Source organism: Tetrao urogallus (assembly GCF_951394365.1).
Source record: "Tetrao urogallus genome assembly, chromosome: 8".
In the NCBI taxonomy this organism is placed as follows: Eukaryota; Metazoa; Chordata; class Aves; order Galliformes; family Phasianidae; genus Tetrao; species Tetrao urogallus.
The window spans coordinates 35,828,671-35,847,198 of NC_136821.1; the positions used below are offsets into that span (position 1 = coordinate 35,828,671).

The 18,528-nt window shown below is 43.6% G+C and overlaps 1 protein-coding gene across 1 annotated transcript in view; it reads right to left on the bottom strand.

The window, feature by feature from the left end:
- Positions 1-18,528, bottom strand: part of HDAC4 (histone deacetylase 4) — a gene marked incomplete at both ends in the record, with an annotated part of 164,142 nt that overhangs the window by 51,694 nt on the left and 93,920 nt on the right. The window contains 4 exons of the mRNA XM_079538744.1: positions 9,338-9,567; positions 13,017-13,215; positions 13,297-13,413; positions 17,584-17,696. Of these exons, the coding sequence (XP_079394870.1) occupies positions 9,338-9,567; positions 13,017-13,215; positions 13,297-13,413; positions 17,584-17,696 (659 nt within the window). The remainder of the gene's footprint in view (positions 1-9,337; positions 9,568-13,016; positions 13,216-13,296; positions 13,414-17,583; positions 17,697-18,528) is intronic.

Genomic DNA, 18,528 nt, shown 5'->3' on the forward strand with positions numbered 1-18,528 from the left:
AGGATTTTCCCTGAAGACGCCTCCAAAACTTGTGCTCTTTTGTAGTTAGTTAAGAGGAAACTGAGGACGCTAAACTTACAGCATCTTTACAGAAACCAACTGCAAGAAGAGCATCATTCTAATCAGACCTCTCCAAACGTGCCTGCTAAAACAAAGGGAACAATGTAATTTCACTGTAATTCAACAAGCCCAAACGTTTTGCAAATGGATCAGTGAGGCAGAATTCTCAGCGCCCGGTCTCAAACTGCTTATGATTTTTATTTGGAGCAAGAATGTATGTGCACTATTTTTAAACCCGCAGAGGTAAATAGATTAATGTCCTTTCTTTTAAAGAGTTCAGACTGTACCCGTTTCACAAGCTTATAAAAAAAGTGCTGAACTTTGAAAGCTGTCAGGGCAGAGCTTTAATAGGGATTAGGTCATTGGTATGAAAAGCAATATTGATTTTAAATCTAATAAAGCTAAATCAAAACACAGTTATTGAACACATGCAGGAGTGACTACTTAAAAGTAACTCATTCTTTGAAGAACATTGACTCAAATCTGAAACTAAGCCTTTTTTCCTAAATGTAAGAAGAGAAGCTCTGCCGTGTAACTTCAGCAAATCTATTCAAAGAAGATTTAGGCATAAAAAGGCCATACTAAGGATTAATTGCCTGAAAGTATCACACTAAGGACAGCAACAAACTGTTCATAACTACAGCAGAGGGTGTCACAGAAATGGGGTTCAAAACTTCCCTTATCATCAGAGCACTGTAAGGATGAGGATGCAGAGCTAGAGCTTTCTAGCACTTGCAGATTGCTGAGTTTTGTGTATCTCAGCTCCTGAAAGAAGCATAATATGCAGAAGGGCCTTATCTTGCTTAGCATAAGGCAAACCCTGTGGGGTCCATCTGATCCCCAATGCGTATGGTGGGTGCAGCCCATCCATCCTAGTCACAAAGAGCCAATAATCTTGTACTGGTGAGCGACTGGTTGAATGGCTGCTGTTGGCAAGAGTGAGTTTCCATAACCACAGGGCCCTCTCTGAGAGTCAACAGCTGCTTGGAAGAGATAGAAGCCACCTACCTAGATAGAGCTTTCTCAATGGGCTAGGCAACTGGTAGAGTCAGCCTAACCTAGAAAAGCCAGGGCAGAGAGTGATTCCTGAACAAGCATCTAAGACACCTGTGGACACTGTAGTCAAGCCAAGGACACAAAGTAGTGTGAGAAAATAATGAAACAGCAATCCACAAAATAGCTGAAGCGGCACCCATTTGTGTACAGGCATGTGATAAAGGAGGTGGCTGCACTACAGCCTGGGGGGGAAAGCTCTCAGGTCTGTCCTGGGGAATTAGCAGACTTGGGTGATTCTATGAAATGCCTCTGTATTACTACATGAGGATCACACAGGAAGATCTGAGTTACCTGTGCAGTTCCAGGACCGTGAGCTCCCCTGAAGCATGGAGATTTGGTGGAATAACACATATGACTGGAGTGCTGTGATGCAGGGATGTTGGTTGTTTAGGGGGGACAAGCTGGGATGTAAGGAAAAGGCCCGTTACACTGAGAAAAAAACAGGAATGCATGGAATTCTGCATGTTGGTATGGGTCTGGAGTTAATCAAAATCAAGCAGGCAGACCAAAATGGGTGCTCATATAATTACGTAACGGGTAAGCTGCTGTAGACTTCCTGATCAGATAGAAGTAGGTGAGGGCTACTTTGAAGTAAGTGCTGGTGCAGTGTGACATCACGGTGGAATTCGAGACCCAGAGAGTAGAAACACGGTAAAGACAGGACCACAGCCATGGATTTCAGAAGAATAGACTTTAGCCTCTTCAGATATCTGCTTGGAATAGCCCCATGGCTATAGCACATGCAGCAGAAGGCCAGCATGGATGAGCAGAGAACTTGACACAAATGGGCAGTATACAGAGGTGCAAATATGACAGGTGACCCACAAGAACACTGTTTCCATATGATCTTGCAGGGATGATGCTAGGAAACCCAAAGTTGACCTGGAATTGAATCTGGCAAGGGATACGATGGGAAACAGGCAAAAGGAAGATCAGGGAAAACGTGGGCCCACTGCCAAAGAGAGCAAAGGACCTGGTTACGTGGACATGGGCACGATACTCAATGCCTTCTTCACCACTAAGACTGGCTTTCAGGTCTCACACGCCCATGAGACCAGTGGGGAAGTCTTGGAGCAAAGAAGCCAGTGGATGAAAGACCAGATTTGGCAGTATTCAAACTAGACAAACACTGGTGTGTTTCACTCACACGACAGAACAAGAGGCACTGGACAGAAATTAAAGCATATGAATTTCCTTTTGAACACTATATAACTCCTTTTTTTTTTTTCTTTTTTTCTTTTTTTTGCTGTGAGTGTGGTCAAGCACTGGAACAGACCGCCCAAGAACAGTTGTGGAGGTCTCCATCCTTGGAGATACTGCAAACCCAGTTGGATGTGGTCTTGGGCAAGCTGCTCTAACTGACCCTGTTTGGAGTAGACGATCCCAAGAGAAACCTGCAAATCTAAATTATTCTGTGATAACTTTTGAGGATTTTTGTGGGTTCTTCCCCACAGAGCCTTCATCTCTCCAGTTTCATGGCTATTTACACACTCTGCACAGCTTAGCCACGTTAAGCTAAAGGTAGTTCTTCAATCAGTTTTCTTTAAGCTCACCAAGGCTTGATGAATATAATCTGGCTTAAAGGTAATTTAATCACCATAAATCACCATTGACTTTTTTCTGCTTGGATCGCAGCTCTCAGGCTTTGAACTTGATACCTTTTCAACTTATGAACTATGCAAGGTGAGTTAAATGCTGGTAAAATAACTTACAATGTCACTGTCAAATCTAATGGAAATGAGAAGCAATGTAATTCCCTAGAAGTTTAAAATTATTCAAATTCCATTAAGACATAGTAATTTAATGAAAAGCACACTGTAAAACGCTACAACGCAGGCTGAAAGATCAAGTGGTCCATGACAAGGTCATTTCAAACATTCTGTTTGCTGTCCTGATATAAACTGAGTCTGTCGGTATGTCACTTGCTCCAGCGGCTGCAAACCAATTCTTCTTCAAGGACAATTCTGCACAGAAAGTACTGCTATGAACAAATTTCACATCATTCACATCAATGCTGCACGCCCCCCAGGCCCATAAAATGACTAAAAATGACTTGAAAATCCTCCTTTTTTTCTAATTCTATGGACACGTGCTCAACACCAAGATGTCGACTGAAGAAAAGCTATGGTGATCTAAGTGCAGGGGAATGAATATAAAGTTAAGAGAGCATTTAAAATGGTCACAGATGTATCTTAAATAGTAAACAATTACGCAGTGAACCATAAACAGCCCCTTCCCTTTACTTAGCTCTTTCATATCCTTTTGCAGTGAGGTTATTCCTCTATTTTTAAACACTGTCACCTCTGGCAATGACACATTGCCACCATAAAACAGTGAAAGGCACTGCCTCTCTACTCTTGGACAACTACTTCAGTACAGAAGTAACAACTCAATTCACGTGCATTATTAAGAAATAAACAGAATTATTCATTTTTCCATGGAATGCTTCACATAGAAAATTTTTAAAAAGAGGCTCTGTTCTTTGTTAGTAAAATTCCACTGGGCACCTGTTGTATCTACTACATACTTCTGTATCTATTGCTTCTCGTTATCTTTTCTGATGCTAAGAGGCAGATGAAGAGCTCCTTGGGAAGTACATGCAGAGATGAAGCATTTCAATGAGGCTCTATAGCAAAGCTTCCTATTGGAAATCTCTGATTAAACTGTGCACCTCTGAATCTGTCCCTTAGAAGATAAGCAGTTACAGAAGAAATTTCTGATCCTACACAAATAAAAGGCTTTCAGAAATGAAAGGCTGACAGAGCAGGGCATGACTGTAGGTAAAACTTGAAGATCTCAAGATCTCTGCCAATTTCTGAGTGCAACAAAGGAACCTGGTGTTTCAACTCATTGTAGTTACTGAGAAGTTAGAAGAACTAAGAATCACTGACAGGGCTGCTTTCAAAAACCAGGTTAACAACAGTTTTTTTGGAATACAGCATACCTGCTGAAGGGAATACATCAGTCATGTCCTCAGAATACTCATGGCTGCCAGACAGACTGGCATGTACAGGACATGGGTTGGGGGCTGAAAGCACCACACACACCTTTGAACTTCAGGATAAACTGTCACAGTTCCATACAACCCGTTCAGGGTTATCTACAGGTAGAGCTCAAAGAGATCATGCTTGACAACGTGCCAAAAGCCCATTCCACTTTGCTAGATAAGTAGAGTGGGCCAACTTTGCATAGATAGGAAGATGCTGAAAGGCAGATCAGACAACATTACTGTTGAGAACAAGCCCTTTTCTGTGCTTGGAATGGCAGAGCATATCCAGTGGGACGGAGCAGCCTCCTTGTTTGGGTAATGGGGAGGAACAGTGGATGTTACCAGCTGGGACCCCACTCTCCTTCACTGCTAACATCAATCAAGCAGAGGAAGAGAGAAGAGGAAACCTCCCTTTCCTTCCTCTGCTGGAAGATGAAAGAGGACACTCAGGGAAGAAAGAACAACTCCGGAGAGCTGGAGAGGCAGCTTTGGTAAAAATGAGAAGATGAAGTGACAACAAGGGCTCAGCTCACAAGCATCCTAAGCAAAAAAAATGTCACTCGAGTTAAGGATATAGCTAGGAATTGAAAACTGAGAGGAAGTGGAGCGACTAGCGGCAGGGATGCTCAAGGAAAAGGGAAGCACCAGCAGGGAGGCACAAAGCATCTCGCGAGGAGCAGGCACATATACAAGATTTTGGAGGAGCAAATATAGTGCTGAGGGCTCGAATTAACCACTCAAAACTGGCAACACAAGCTCTCCTCTTCTGGCTATCAAGGTTGACTCTTCCCACACAAGGTATTCCCCTGAAGAATGGGAGAGTCTAGCTTTTTATTTTCTAGGCTAAAGAGTAGAGATGATATGGAACAATGGGGAGAGGCAGCACCGGGCACAGGCCTCGATGCAGGCAGCTGGCAGAATGTTCTGCAGTGGCTGAAAACAAGAAAAATTTATTTCCTTTTTTTTTTTTTTTTTTTTTTTACCCTGTCAAGTGATGAGACAGCAAGAACACCACCTGCTGGAAGCAGCCTACCTGCTGGAAGGACCACCAGCCTGCTCACCTCTGTGCCTAGGCAAGAGGGAACGACTGAGCTGCAACAAGCCAAAGAACGGGGACTGTCTGGGAGGAGAACAGGAAGGGAAGCAAGAAAAAAAATGCTTTGGCAACAGCAGAAGTTGTTTTTTTCCTCCCTCCCCCAAATAATTGGGATTATGGACTTGATTATATCAGGTGTGTCGAGCTTTGCAACAACAGCCCACAGAGCAATGGCTCCTGGCAAAACCCCTTAATAGCATGTATGCAGCAACAGGCACATTTCTTGATGAAGATGAAAACTTCTTACTTTATCCATCAGCCTGAAAGTAAAGAGAAGAGAGTGCAGGGGGAAATCGTTTGAGTGATAAGTGAGTAGGGACTACTCCTAAACAGGTTTTCCTTAGGCTTCCAATGGATAACAGCCCTAGCTGAACGTTGTGCAATACAATCTACAGCGTATTTTTCCAATCGCTACAAATTGAACATTATATATTAAAAAGCACTCCAGAAGTCACTTGAGGCTAAACAGCCGACGTGTTCCAAAAAAGAAAAATGCAGGAAATAGCAAGGTTAAATTCTAGGTGTTAGTAAAAACGTACCCACCCAACGCTGCTGCACCACAGACAAGTCAAGGCACTGTAGTCTGGCATATATACATTGCCATATATACGCCACAGCTGGAGAAACACTGCTCTTTCCAGTGTGCTAAAAACGGGGTTTACCCGGGAGAACCATAATTTGACCACAGAAGCTCTGTGTTAATCTGCTTAACAGTACAATTCAGGACTAAAAGGGAGATTATCTGATCTATGAAGGCTTCGTGAATTATACATTCGGTGGACTAATGCCAAAACACTCATCTTTGCTACAGAAAAGCAAAAAGTTGAGCCTTCTGGCACTTGCATTTTTCTCTTCAGAAAGGGAATGGCTGCTTCAAGATCCATCCTGCTGCAAAGCTATTCTTTTAACTCAGAACACTCAGAGAACACTATCCTGCTTCTCCAGGCTCCAGAAGGCTGGCACGACAAAAATACCCCCTGATGCCAACCTCCAATGACACAGAGATCTGTAAGCAACACACTGCTTCCCTCTCACACATAAAAAAGGCTAAAATTGTGTCTTAAAAGAGACCGAGGCCCACAGAGAAATGACTGTTACTGAAGGTGAAATGCTGCCAGGACCATCGTATATATTTACTTCACAGCAAAACAACAATTCCTCACCCCCAGCAAAGCTCCTCCGACCATGAAAAACAACCCACAAATATTCCCAATGAGTGTTTGAATGTTAAACACGCAAAAAAGGTGGGAAACACAGGCGTGTGTTGCTAGTGCAATTTAAGGTCATTTCTCCAATGCACCTGTGTTAATGTGTAGCTTTTTTTTGTTGGTTTCTTTCAGGCTTGTTTAGTATTTACTGTTCCAGGGCTCATGCCTCATTCAGATCAAAGGTTGCACAGAGCTCAGTTAACAAGGAGTCATCCAGTATCTCATCCAGAATCTTCTCTACTGAACCAACCCCTGGCTCTGAAGAAGGAACTGTTGAACCTCTGTATGGACCGGGGGCACGATCATCCCTGCCAATGTTACTGCACTCAAACTCACAGCAACTTGACTGAGGGAAAGGAGAGGAGCTGCTCCATGCCACTCAACAAGCAGCCCAGGCAGAGCGCAGGGCTGGGCAGCATCAGGGAAAGCCAGGTCTGCAGCAGCCCTTTTACCCCTTCCAGCCATCCCTTGTTGCTCCTTGTCTGCCCTCCATTTGTCTCCATTTTTAAGGGAACGGTGTTTTTGGGGGGGTTGTGTGTGCTTTATTTTCCCTCCTCAAAGCAAACACAAATGTCACCACCAGGTGACAACATGAACACTGAGCGTGCAGCCCCCATACGTCTGTCAAATTCCAGGTTACTGCTCCATAGCCTCAAGCACCAAGGCTTTACAGCAGAATCCCCTAGGTGATCATTCTTACTTTTGTTATCAGGGAGCAAAACTACCTATTTTCCTTAGCTGCCCCTTTGGAAACAACAAGACTTGTTTTAGCTAAAATCTAATCCGACACAGATACCAAACAGGGAAAGTTTAAGGCCAAAATCTTTAAAAAATCATAAGCAATTGAAAACAGTCATGTTATTTACAGGAACTATAACCCAACCCGAACAGACAGCGCCGTCAGTTCTGCTAATAATTAAAAGGCAGCAATCTATTACATTATTTTTAGTTGTGCCCTCATGCTCCTGCACACAAGGGTCTTAAAATATCCGTGTGTCTGGGAAAAGTCTTCTTCCGTGTCAGCACTTGGATGCTGTCCCACGGGATAAATTTGCCACACACATACAGAGCGAGCACCGAAACGCCGTTAACTCCTTGCTTCTATAAATCAAACACACGGAAACTGCCCGTGTGATGGGTTTAACTGCGCTCCCCCCGTGGATGTGCTGCATCCCCAGGCTAACAAAGCTGAAATTCAGGCTTCTCCAATGGCACGCTCTGCAGCTTCTGGGAGGTCCGAGTGAAAGGCTGCATGAGTTGGGGAGGTACGTCACAGCGAGCCTTTGGACACTTGCAAGTGCTGGCAATGGGAACGCTGGAAAACTAAAACAAACAAACCACTGAAATGGACTTCCTAACAAAGAAACCCTACCTGGCGCCCCGAGACTGAACGTCTGCTGCACGGAGCGTGTCAGGAGGGAGGGAAGGGAAACTTCTCTGGCGACAGCAGCTCCCAGCAGCCTGGTGTGTGGGGCCAAGCCGAGCCCAGGGCTGGCACAGGCAGTGCACGATGGCCACCATCCAGAAGAACACGACTGACGTCAGCAGCTTGTGTAATCATCCTGCCTTCGCTCCAGTCCGTAAACAGCACTTTGGGGGGCAGGGGGAGCTTTCTTTAAATTGTTGCTTTCTCCTCACTGGAAACTTGTTTTCTGCTGGTTTTTACACCCAGCTCTCAGTAGTTCTGTTTTCTCATACGACAGAACAGTGGAAATATTTGGAGAGATCTCCACCATAAATTAAACTGCAGCAACCCCAAAAGGTGTACGTCTGCTGTCTGACTCGTCTCCCTGAGCCCGAAGCCTATTTGTAAAGAAAGCCATGCTTTCTTGGAAATGAACCAGCACCAATGAAAGAGCCAGAAAAATATCGTGCTGCTTATGAAGTATTTCCCCCTTTCCTCACAGCTTTTTTACACTGTAAGTCTATCAACAGACTTTGTCTTCTGACAATATCTCAGCTGGGGCCAGCTGGCACAGCTCCATCCTTATCACTGGTGATCAGATCTCACCCTTAGAAAGCAAGCTCTACCTTCCGATGGGCTACAGCACCAGGACAGATGTTGTCTTTCTACATGCATGCCCGAGCAATCACCCTAGAGCAGTTTCTGTTTGAGCTTTATCCATAACATTGGGATGCCCAAGTTTGGGCTGCAGAACAGCTGCAAAACTTGCACGCTGGCAAAGTGTTCTGCAGTGTTCACCTGATGCTGCCTAAGTGATACGCAGAAAGCGAGATATTAAACATAGAGCTTTCTTTCTTAAAGTAATTTTTGAATCACTTCTAATTAATCTCCGAAACAATCTCTGCAGGATGTACAGCAACACAGCCCTCATTTTGAGGAGAAGAAATGGATAGAAACCTGTCATGTTTTACACAGGGACAGAGTTGAGAGAATCTAAACTGGAGAAGGGAACAGCTTCTCTCTTTTCTCAGTGAAAAATGCCTCAGTGTGTCTGGAAGTCTTCCCTTTCAGTCATTTTCTAGTTTTGTCATGTCTGAAATCTCTCTCTGCTTTCTCTTAAATTCATATTACCGCTCCTTCTCCTGTTCACACCAAACGCACACACAACAGTTATTTTTCCCATATTACCTGACAGCTTTTTAACTTCTCTGCTACAAAACTGACAAAGATCTAGATGTGGATGAACAGAAACAACGACAGCTTTAAAAAGTATTACTGCAAAGTTCCAATCATACTGCTTCCCACTGCTTGCAAGGGAGGCATCGATCCTCAGAGCGGTGATGCATGCCCCCATCCTTGTTGATGTATTTCTCAAAATCATGAAAAAGAGGCTCAAAGATGAAGGCCAATTGGTTATGGAGTCAGACACCACGTACGTTACAACACAAGAAACCATCAAAGTGCTGGCTACTGCTCGAGCTGATGCCACGTGAGGAGAGAGCCTTTAAAAGCGTTGTGCCTACCTTGTTGATGTGCAGTTGTTGTTGCTGGAATTGCTGTTTGTGTTTCTCCAAGAACTGCTGGTGCTGCTGCTGGATCACTAACTGCTGGAGGGCTTGGGCGTTCTGGGGAAGGGGAGCAGACTGCGTGCGCCCCAGTGGGCGATGCTGCCGGAGTTTGTGTATTGAAGGGGAGACCCGTTCTCCACCAACCAGAGACTGTGCGTGGAGGGGCAGTCCTGAAAGATACCAGTCTGAAGATAATATGGAGGAAAAAACAGCAGAGAAGAAAAAAAGGAAGAAGAAAGGAAGGGAGAAAACGGCTGTTGAGTAACACTGATGGTGACAACAACATATAACGTTAAAACCAGCCACCTCACCATTTACAGCTGAAGTATCCTTAGAAGGGAACAGATAACCGTTAATGACCACTGGATGGAATAACACTTTTGAATTCTTTGCTTGCCTGTTTACTCAGAGACCCTGGACAATATTTCATAAATTCAGCAATACCTTACAGACCCTCCTGTCACTCAGTGGATGACATCAATCAGATGCACAGTGATGGCTCTGAGGAGAAGCTGAAGTCTAACGACTTGCCTTGGTACAGCAAGTCACCCCAGCTTCATTTCTAGGACAGCACTAACCTTTGCTGCCACCCTGCAGCACACAGCAGCTCTGCTTTAGAGAATGCTTTCAGACGTGCTGAAGGACGATGGCTGATGATGGAGCTGGTTCTCTCCCTAGATCATGTAGGGAAGCCCTTGGTGGTGCTGTAACTGCTCTGTGGAAGTGACTAAGGATGTAGACATTCATGCGATGAACTGCTGACCGTGTTTGCTTTGGAAAAACATGAATGCATTTCAGGAATTCGAGAGCCAAGAGGTATCATTATTTCATTAGAAATAAGTTAATTTAGAGGATAAAGTGTTAAAAAGATTTCCATCCCTGTCCTGTATATTCATGCTAGTAACTTAACTAAAACACAAGGCTATTTTTTGGGATGTCATGGGTTACTCATATGCCCTGGGCAATTTGGATGACTACCACGTGAAACCTATCTGAGCTCTTGTAAGGGCATACCTGCAGGAACTGTCTTCTTTTTTTTCTTGGTAAGCCAGTTCTTGCTCTGCTCTCATAAGACATACCTTAACATGCTTCTTAGAAAGCACAACGCCAAACCCAAGGGTGGAGTTGCTGAGGGTAAGCCTTTGCAAGCAAGCTACACCTTGGGACAGAAAGTCATAACTAGTGTGAATGGTCACCTCCCTGACGTGGATAAAGCTGTACCTGGTTTTGGGAAAAAAAGTACCTCATTGTATAAAACAGTAAAAACTGCTCGAATAGTAACATTGAGACCTGGTTCTAGGCTTGGAGAAGTTGAAAAAAAGAGCAAAGCTGCACAGAAGTCTGCAGCCAGCTGAATGAAGCAGTTCAGAAACACCTGCAAGCTTCTGGCCCAGGACAACGCCTCCTTGTCCCGTTAATTTACAGAACTGCCCTCCATGGAGGAAACCAATTCATTTAGAGGCCTCTTTTCTTGGGCCAGTTTGCCCTTTACTTTTCTGAAGAGAATGGTTTAAAAGAGTATCTTATTTTATAACTGTGTGTGTGTGTGTATATGCATACATAAATATACGTGTGTGTGAATATATGAATAATTTGAAAGGATGTGTCCATTTTCCTTACAGCAAAGTCCATGTTAGACAGTTGAGGAAGGGATCTTTCATGACTCTACAGGATATCTTGGAAGACTACTTGTCTCCAAGTGAATAACGAAGTCCTGCTGCGAAGGTTTCCAGGGGGGAGACATTGGTCCTGCTCAGTATATACATGTCAATCTGTCAGGGTGCAGGAGCAATGCCAGATCTGCTCTAGTGGGGGATACAATCATACTGCCTAGATTCTATTCCCACTTTCTATGCAAGGTAAACCACTTACCGTGCTCCAGCTAAAATCCAGAAATTAGATTTGCAAAACCCGTACCGAAGCTCATAAAATCAGCACACCACTGTCCAGCAGAGACTCTTAGTTTCCCCGAATCCCCACATCTAACTGCATGGAGTCAGCATGCTGTGTGCTGGATAATTTTGCAGTAGTCAGGAGACTATCTCCACAGCTGAAGGCTACCAACAGAATACTAATAACTCCACTTTGCTTCCAAGGAAGTTGTAAGTACTAACTGTAGTCTGGCAACCAGTCCACTTAGGGCTTTCAAGACCACGTGTTAGCTTGCTCTGTTTCAGCTGCTGCATCTGGAGCGTGTGCTTCTTGTTGCTGCTCTGCTGTATAGTGAATATTTCTCCTTGGTGTCAGTTTGTTACAAGTTGTACTTGCTCTAAAAACACCACACACTGCAGGTGGACTAGAAGGAATACACATAATAGACTGTAAACAGATGGAAGCTTTGAGAGAGGTGGAATAGGAAACAGAACAGCACTCCCTATGAGCTCTTTAATGCAAATACCTGTACGAATGGACAAAAGTTTTGGTGATATGATAAGAGAAAAAGTCTTTTGGAATGACTCTTCATTAGCAGTCCTCAGTCAAAGAACAACTGGTGAAGAGACGTGTCATGACTCTGGGCACAACATCACATCATAACAACTATGACGGAATGCAAGAGAAAACTACATTAAGGCTCAGGGAATCTGCACGCACCACTCTCACAGCTCGGAAGGTGCTGGTTTAACACCACACTCTGTGTCTCAGATTCTCCATATGTACACGCTTATAAGCTTATCACAACCCCACGTATATTCTTGGAATTCGAATTTAAAACCAGACACGATTCAAATGCAGTGCTGTAATGTTTCAGCAATCAACATCTCTCAGTAGTTTCAGAGAAACACAGGATCTTTTGTCTTGGAAAGGACCTTCATAGTCCACCCAGCCCCAACCCCTGCTATAGGCAGGGACACCTTCAAGCTGCCCAAAGCCCCATCCAGCCTGGCCATGAGCACTGCCACGGATGGGGCAGCCACAGCTTTTCTGGGCAGTCTCTGTCAGGGCCTCACCACCCAAGAAATTTTCCATTAGAAATGGAATGAAGAAATTAAAAATCAACACGTCTGTTAACTTAAGCAGAAAATCCTTTGTCCCAATACTACTGTAAAACAGAAACGAGTCCTACTGGGAAATACTGCTTTGAATCAACCCTATTTATAGAAATACGCCTTCCCACAGGTACTTAATGCTGAAAACATGACACAGGGAGTGATTCAAAGCAATTAGCATACTGCAAATGTAACATATACAAACAAATACAATCTGTTTGAACGCAGTTGGTTTTGCCACGTTTTTGCCATTTGTAATAATGATAAAAAGCCAGTATTTTAATCTGTGATTTTGTAAATGAGTGCTTCTGTTAGACATGGAACAGAAACCATCAGTGATAAACAAGAAGGGTAATCACAAGACACAGCATTTTTGTTGCCTCTTCACAGTGGCTAGAACGATATTCTTACAGTTGTTACGTGCATAAGAAAAGCAGAAATAGCAAGTTAATGCTATTTAATTTCCTTTTGCCAAACTGACAAGGCATCTTCCTCATGCCTCTGGATGGTGTGGTTACCCTAGCTGGAAATGTATTCACTGTATACAATGGAGAGCCTACAGATTTGCAAGTTAAACCAACGAAACACATAGATAACGGTCAAGACCCTGCATGTCAGGCTCTGCACATTATCTACCACGTGCTCACCTGTGACTAAGGGAGTTTGTGCAGTTGGCTGTTCCAGTAAGACCATGTGCTGCAGAAGAGGGTTGTGTGCTGTTCCCCCATCTCTTTCCAACGTTGTAGTGCTCAAGTAGGGAGTGAGGTGGGTGCCAGGAAATAAAGAGATGCGCTGCTGCAAGGCTGGGATAGCAAGTCTCTCAGCATCCTGCTGTGCTGATCCTCCCTGCGAACGCACAGGCGGTGTCAGGGTGGGTTAAAGGAGAAACGAAGCACCAATTCAAAGCCCGCGTTCCCCATCACTTACGCTGGAAGGGCCAGTGGCAGGCAGTCCTAGTGTGATGTTGGGCAAAGAAGGAGATGTGTAGAGTGGAAGCTGTGTTACAGAGCCTTCACGATTCACCAGTCGGTGAGCCAGGCTGGTCTGCAAACAAAATGAAGAACACTGTCCCAGTGAGACTGCTCCACCGATGGGGGGGAGGACACTGCACAGGAGCTGAGGGCCCATCAGGAGAGTACAGAGCAGGAAATGTCACTTCTGACATTGAGGATACTGAAAGAGGGAGCTTCAGATCCAGCCTTACTTCTCTTTCTATAGAGCGTTTGCCCTTCTAAAGCCACAACAGATTACCGTAACAATAAAACAGGCATTACTCTGGTGGTTGTTCTCTTTAGCAAATCACAGACAATTTATTCTATTTACCAGTGTGCTTTAGCTTAAATCAGACTTCAAAATTTCATCAAAGAGCCTTTTTATGCTGCTATTCCCCGATTTTCAGGATGAAATGTGAGATTTACTGAATTACCTTGCGGCCATTTAAAGCAGGAACACTTAAGCAGAAATGCCTAATTACAAAATGAGATTGATTTGAAATAGTTGGTAGAAAGCCCATTATAAAAATTACATTATTTTAAACCGCCTGATTTTTCTATTAAGCAACGAGTGTTCCGTTCACTTAAATCAACTTCAGTAGAACTTAAATAAACAGCTTAAATCAAACAGCCTTTAGATTTCGGGAAGATTTTCTATGGAATTTCTATCGTTTTAACTCAGTTGCTGCTGTGGAAAAAAAGTAATAATGATTAATCTGGTATGTTACAATGACATACATTATTCCCATAGTATAAGAGATCTGGATAACGGATTTATACATTTCAGACCTAAATAGTTATGTCAGAAAATGGGACTTGGCAGGTTACTTCCTTGATTGCAAGACTGGGCCAGTCTCTGGGTAACAAAAACCTGTTTTTCTCCTCAAAAGGTGAAACGTGGTGAGTAACATCACTGCAGCGACCACCAGGGGGGAAAAAAAGAGCACTAAAGTAAGAAAAAATACTGAAAAACAAATAATGCACAGCAACCTTCAGAAGCAGTCCTGCCTCCTTGGCTCACAGAGATTCTGGTGGGCCAGCTGATATCTCCAATAGGAGAGCCCAACTCTGTGAGCTGGGGTTACAGATGCCCATGCAGGAAGAGCAAACCTTCCCACGACTGCGTGAGTTCACCTTTATGTGATGCTGGGCTGGGCTTGCAGATGCAATCTTTGCTGTGCCACAAACCTGCAGCCCCTCGTCCCGGCGTCCAACCAGGTCTGAATTCCATACATCCAAAGCAAAGCTGCTTAGCTTTCATACGATACTGTGCAAAATTTCACCTGCAGAGTGAATTTTTTATTTCCCTTTGTCTTATTGTGCCTTCATTAATGTCAGTCAAGCTTATGGGAAATACATTAAAAAGTAAATCTGCTTTTAAGATCTCGGTTACAAATTTGCTGCCACAAAGGAGGAAATTGGAAAAGAGCATTTTGCTGTTGAATGGTACCTGCTAAGGGCGTATGGTTGTGCATACCCACACGCTCATTTTTTTGAGTAATTCTGAACACTACTGGCAATTTGCCTTTAATTTAAATAACACCAAATGCTAGCACGCCACGTTGAGAGCAAGATAGTTACTGCCAGCAGAGTAATGAAATATTTTACTGATACCGTAAACGAAATAAACCAACATCCATTTTCTCCTTGAACAATCGATAAAGTGCAGTTGCGCCTCAAACCATCTCCTGGGGATTTGTTTTAAAAACAACGATGAGAAAAACAGCAGCTTGACACCATAAGCACAAGATATTTAGCAGCATTATCATCACTTTAAATATACAAATCCCATCTCTGGATTGTACACAAACAATGTTAGAATTGCACAGAAGAGAGCAATTTCAGCATGCACAATTTTCCCCTGCAATCGAATACTTTTTATAGGCTCCTACCAGCTACAATGGCAATGAATATCTCGTACCTTTCCAAGGCAAAGAAAAAAACTTCAGACCTAAAAAACATTATTTAAAAATAGGCACTGTCTTTTTTAAAGGAGGCAGAGAGCTTGAGTCTTTTGTATTTGGAAGGCAAGCACTTGAAACTGCCAATGAAGTCCATATGAAGTAATGAAGTCCAATACCACATTCCAACATACCTGGAATGGTTCAAGAGGTGACCTAGCAAACTAACAAGCAGAGAGGCACACTTCTCACTTAAAATTAGAAAATAAAGGTAAGCATAGAACAGAAGGCTGCCAACACTAATTTTTCAGAGGCATTTCAACAAATATTCTACACAAAAGTGGGAACATAATGCAAGCCTGGTCAGCTGGTATCAAATAAATCTCCTAGGCTGCTAGGGAGTATTTCTTACACCTAAGAGGATTCGAAAGAAACCAAAACCCTGCCACATCCAGTTCTTCCCAAATAAACCTCTCCAGGCAAAAGGATCACACAACACAAAATGCAGAGCCATTTTCCCCAAAACTGATGCCAGGAACTAGGACATTTAGCTAAGCCATTCAAGTATGCCTGAAATGCTGGGAGAACAATTTGTGCGATGGGTTATCGACGTCCTGTTTGCCATCACACATTGATTTATACTTTATTCTGTTCTATGATGGCAGTGATCCAATACATTTTATGCAGTCCTGGTCAGCTTTTACATTAGAACTGCACAATCTTTCGTATGCTATATATTCATTATTAAAAAAAAAGAAAAAAAAAGAAAAAAAAAGGAAAAAAAAGGAAAAGGTGAAAACACCCCATGCATTCTCTTCAGGGAGACTAACAACTACATTTTCTTCCTGCTTTTTGTATAAGAAAATGATACATGACATGTTGTTCTTTTAAAAATTTTAGCTCAAGGTGCTTCCTCCCATGCAGTGGTATTGATGCGAATTAGCCACTGCAATACAGCTGCAAAAAGAGGGGAAGGGAAGGTGGTGGCCTTTGATGCTCAAAGGCTTGCAGTTTGCTAAGTATAGATAAGTTTGACAGCTCCTGCATCAGCAAAGCTGGTAGATGAGCACTCATATCCTCCTGGGGCTAACAGCTACATACCTAGGAAGTGCCTGCTGTTCAGCCAGCCTTCAGTTTCACAAACCCAACCAACAACCCCACTCATAACATCTTTTCTGAGATCTGCTCCAAATTACTAAACAGAGTGCATCTAAAAAAACCACATTTGGTCAGAACACCACCAGTTTCCAGGGCCAAGCTAAGACTAACTTAGACTGCTCAGCCTTCACAATACTCGACTTAATCCTTTAAGATCTGCAGTAGAGTGGATGAAGACAAGTTTTGGATAAGTCATCAGGGGAGAATACAGAGTGGGATGCATATTCCCCATGTAAAATCATAGAATCACTCAGGTTGGAAAAGATCTTAAAGACCATCAAGTCCAACCATGACCTAACCATATTACCCTAACTCTAACAACCCTCCTCTGTATCACGTCCCTGAGCACCACATCCAGGGATGGTGGCTCAACCACCTCCCCACTGCATTAGGAATAAAAATAAAAGGAAAATTTGTAAGGCAGATGCTATATTCATTAGGGAGAACAACTGAGGGCAAGCTGGATAAAAAGAAATGCCCCAATGGCGTGACACAGCCACCCTGGTTTTCTAAGGCCTCTAGTGAGGGCCAGTTAACATGGCCTACGCCCCATAATATGCCTTTAGGAAAAGGTGGGCTTCAGTAACACCAAACACAGTGTTGTGTTGAATCCAGCACTTCTACCCAGCCCAACACCCTGCCCCTGACAGCAGATGCCTCAAGTGATGGTGGGAGCTTTGGGGATTGCAAACCTCAGCACAAGGTATCTGGCAACACGCTTTCAACCCTAAATGGGGAAGAAAAAGTTTAATCTGTTTAATCCAGCTCTGCTTTGGCCATACTCATAGCAACCTCCTGTGAGCAAGATCACCCTACATACAATATATGAGAACAGATGCCCGATATGTTAAAACCCTTGTGCTTGACCAGGAAATGCTCATCGTGTTTTACCTTGTCAAATCACTCTATTTTTACCCTCCACTCAGAATAAAACCAGCACAAGTCACCACAGGCAGCTCCTGAGCTGGTTCAAACTGGATTTAATAAACAGGTAATGCATCCTGTCAGCCCAGCCCGAGAGGTAATTCCCCAAGTCTGCTCCAAGTCATGATCTGGGGTTTGCCGTGTTCCACACGCCCGTCTGTGTGCCCCAACACCTAAACCTCTGTGCAACCTGATTAGAAACCCAAGTGTTAAACTCAGAGAAAGGAAGGGCTCTGTACCTCCGCCTGAATACTCGTGACTGATCCTGTAATTCCATTCTCAGTGCTGATGTTATTGGAGCTGTTGTTTGGAGAGCTGGGACCAGATCCAGGAGCACTGTTGCATGCAGAGTCTAAAACACATCCAAGACCAACTTTTAGCATGACAAGCAATCTCTGAGATGATATTCAGACAGATAACAATCCCTCAATCCTTTGTTTTGGAGGAAGACAACCCTCCTCCCCACCTCCTCCTTAAATTTTCACAGGGCTCTTAAAACACCGATACACACTTTCAAACGGCCTCTCCAAGCACCTACTTACCTTATTTATGTATTCTCCTCATGGGGATTTCTCTTTAAAAGAGCATTCGTGACTTTAAATACAATTGGAAGATGATAAAAGACACGGAAAGCTTGCAGAGGCCAAACAGCAGTTATGTGGGATTGTTCTGCATCATTTTTCCAGAACGTTTCTTTAAACCTCATCAGCCTCCCAACTCCTCGTCAGCACGAATTGTGCAGGACTTTGCACTTGCCTCAAAGGGAACCATTTCAGTAGGGATGTTTCAAAGAAAGCCAGGTGAAACTCCACTGGATTTAAGAGAGACTAAACCCGCTTCAAAACACTGCCTTCTTGTTTGGCAAGTCTTCTCCACTCTGAGAGCAAACCACTTTCTCACTGGAAGACCTAAAGCAAAATTAATGCCCCCGGATAATTCTGTTATCACCAGGACTTGCAGAAAATCCTCTCACCTCGCTATGTTTTATCAACACACTCCCTGTGAACTCGCCAGCCAGAACCACAGAGATGGCCAGCTTGAAATCAAAGCCTCCCCTTAATTATGTAGAACTAACAACAAACAAAACCAGAATATGGAATTGCAACAGCCAGAAAACTTCCCTCCTCACGTCTCTCACCCTGTGCATGGCACAGCTTCCAGTGTTTCTCTTTTTTTTTTTTTTT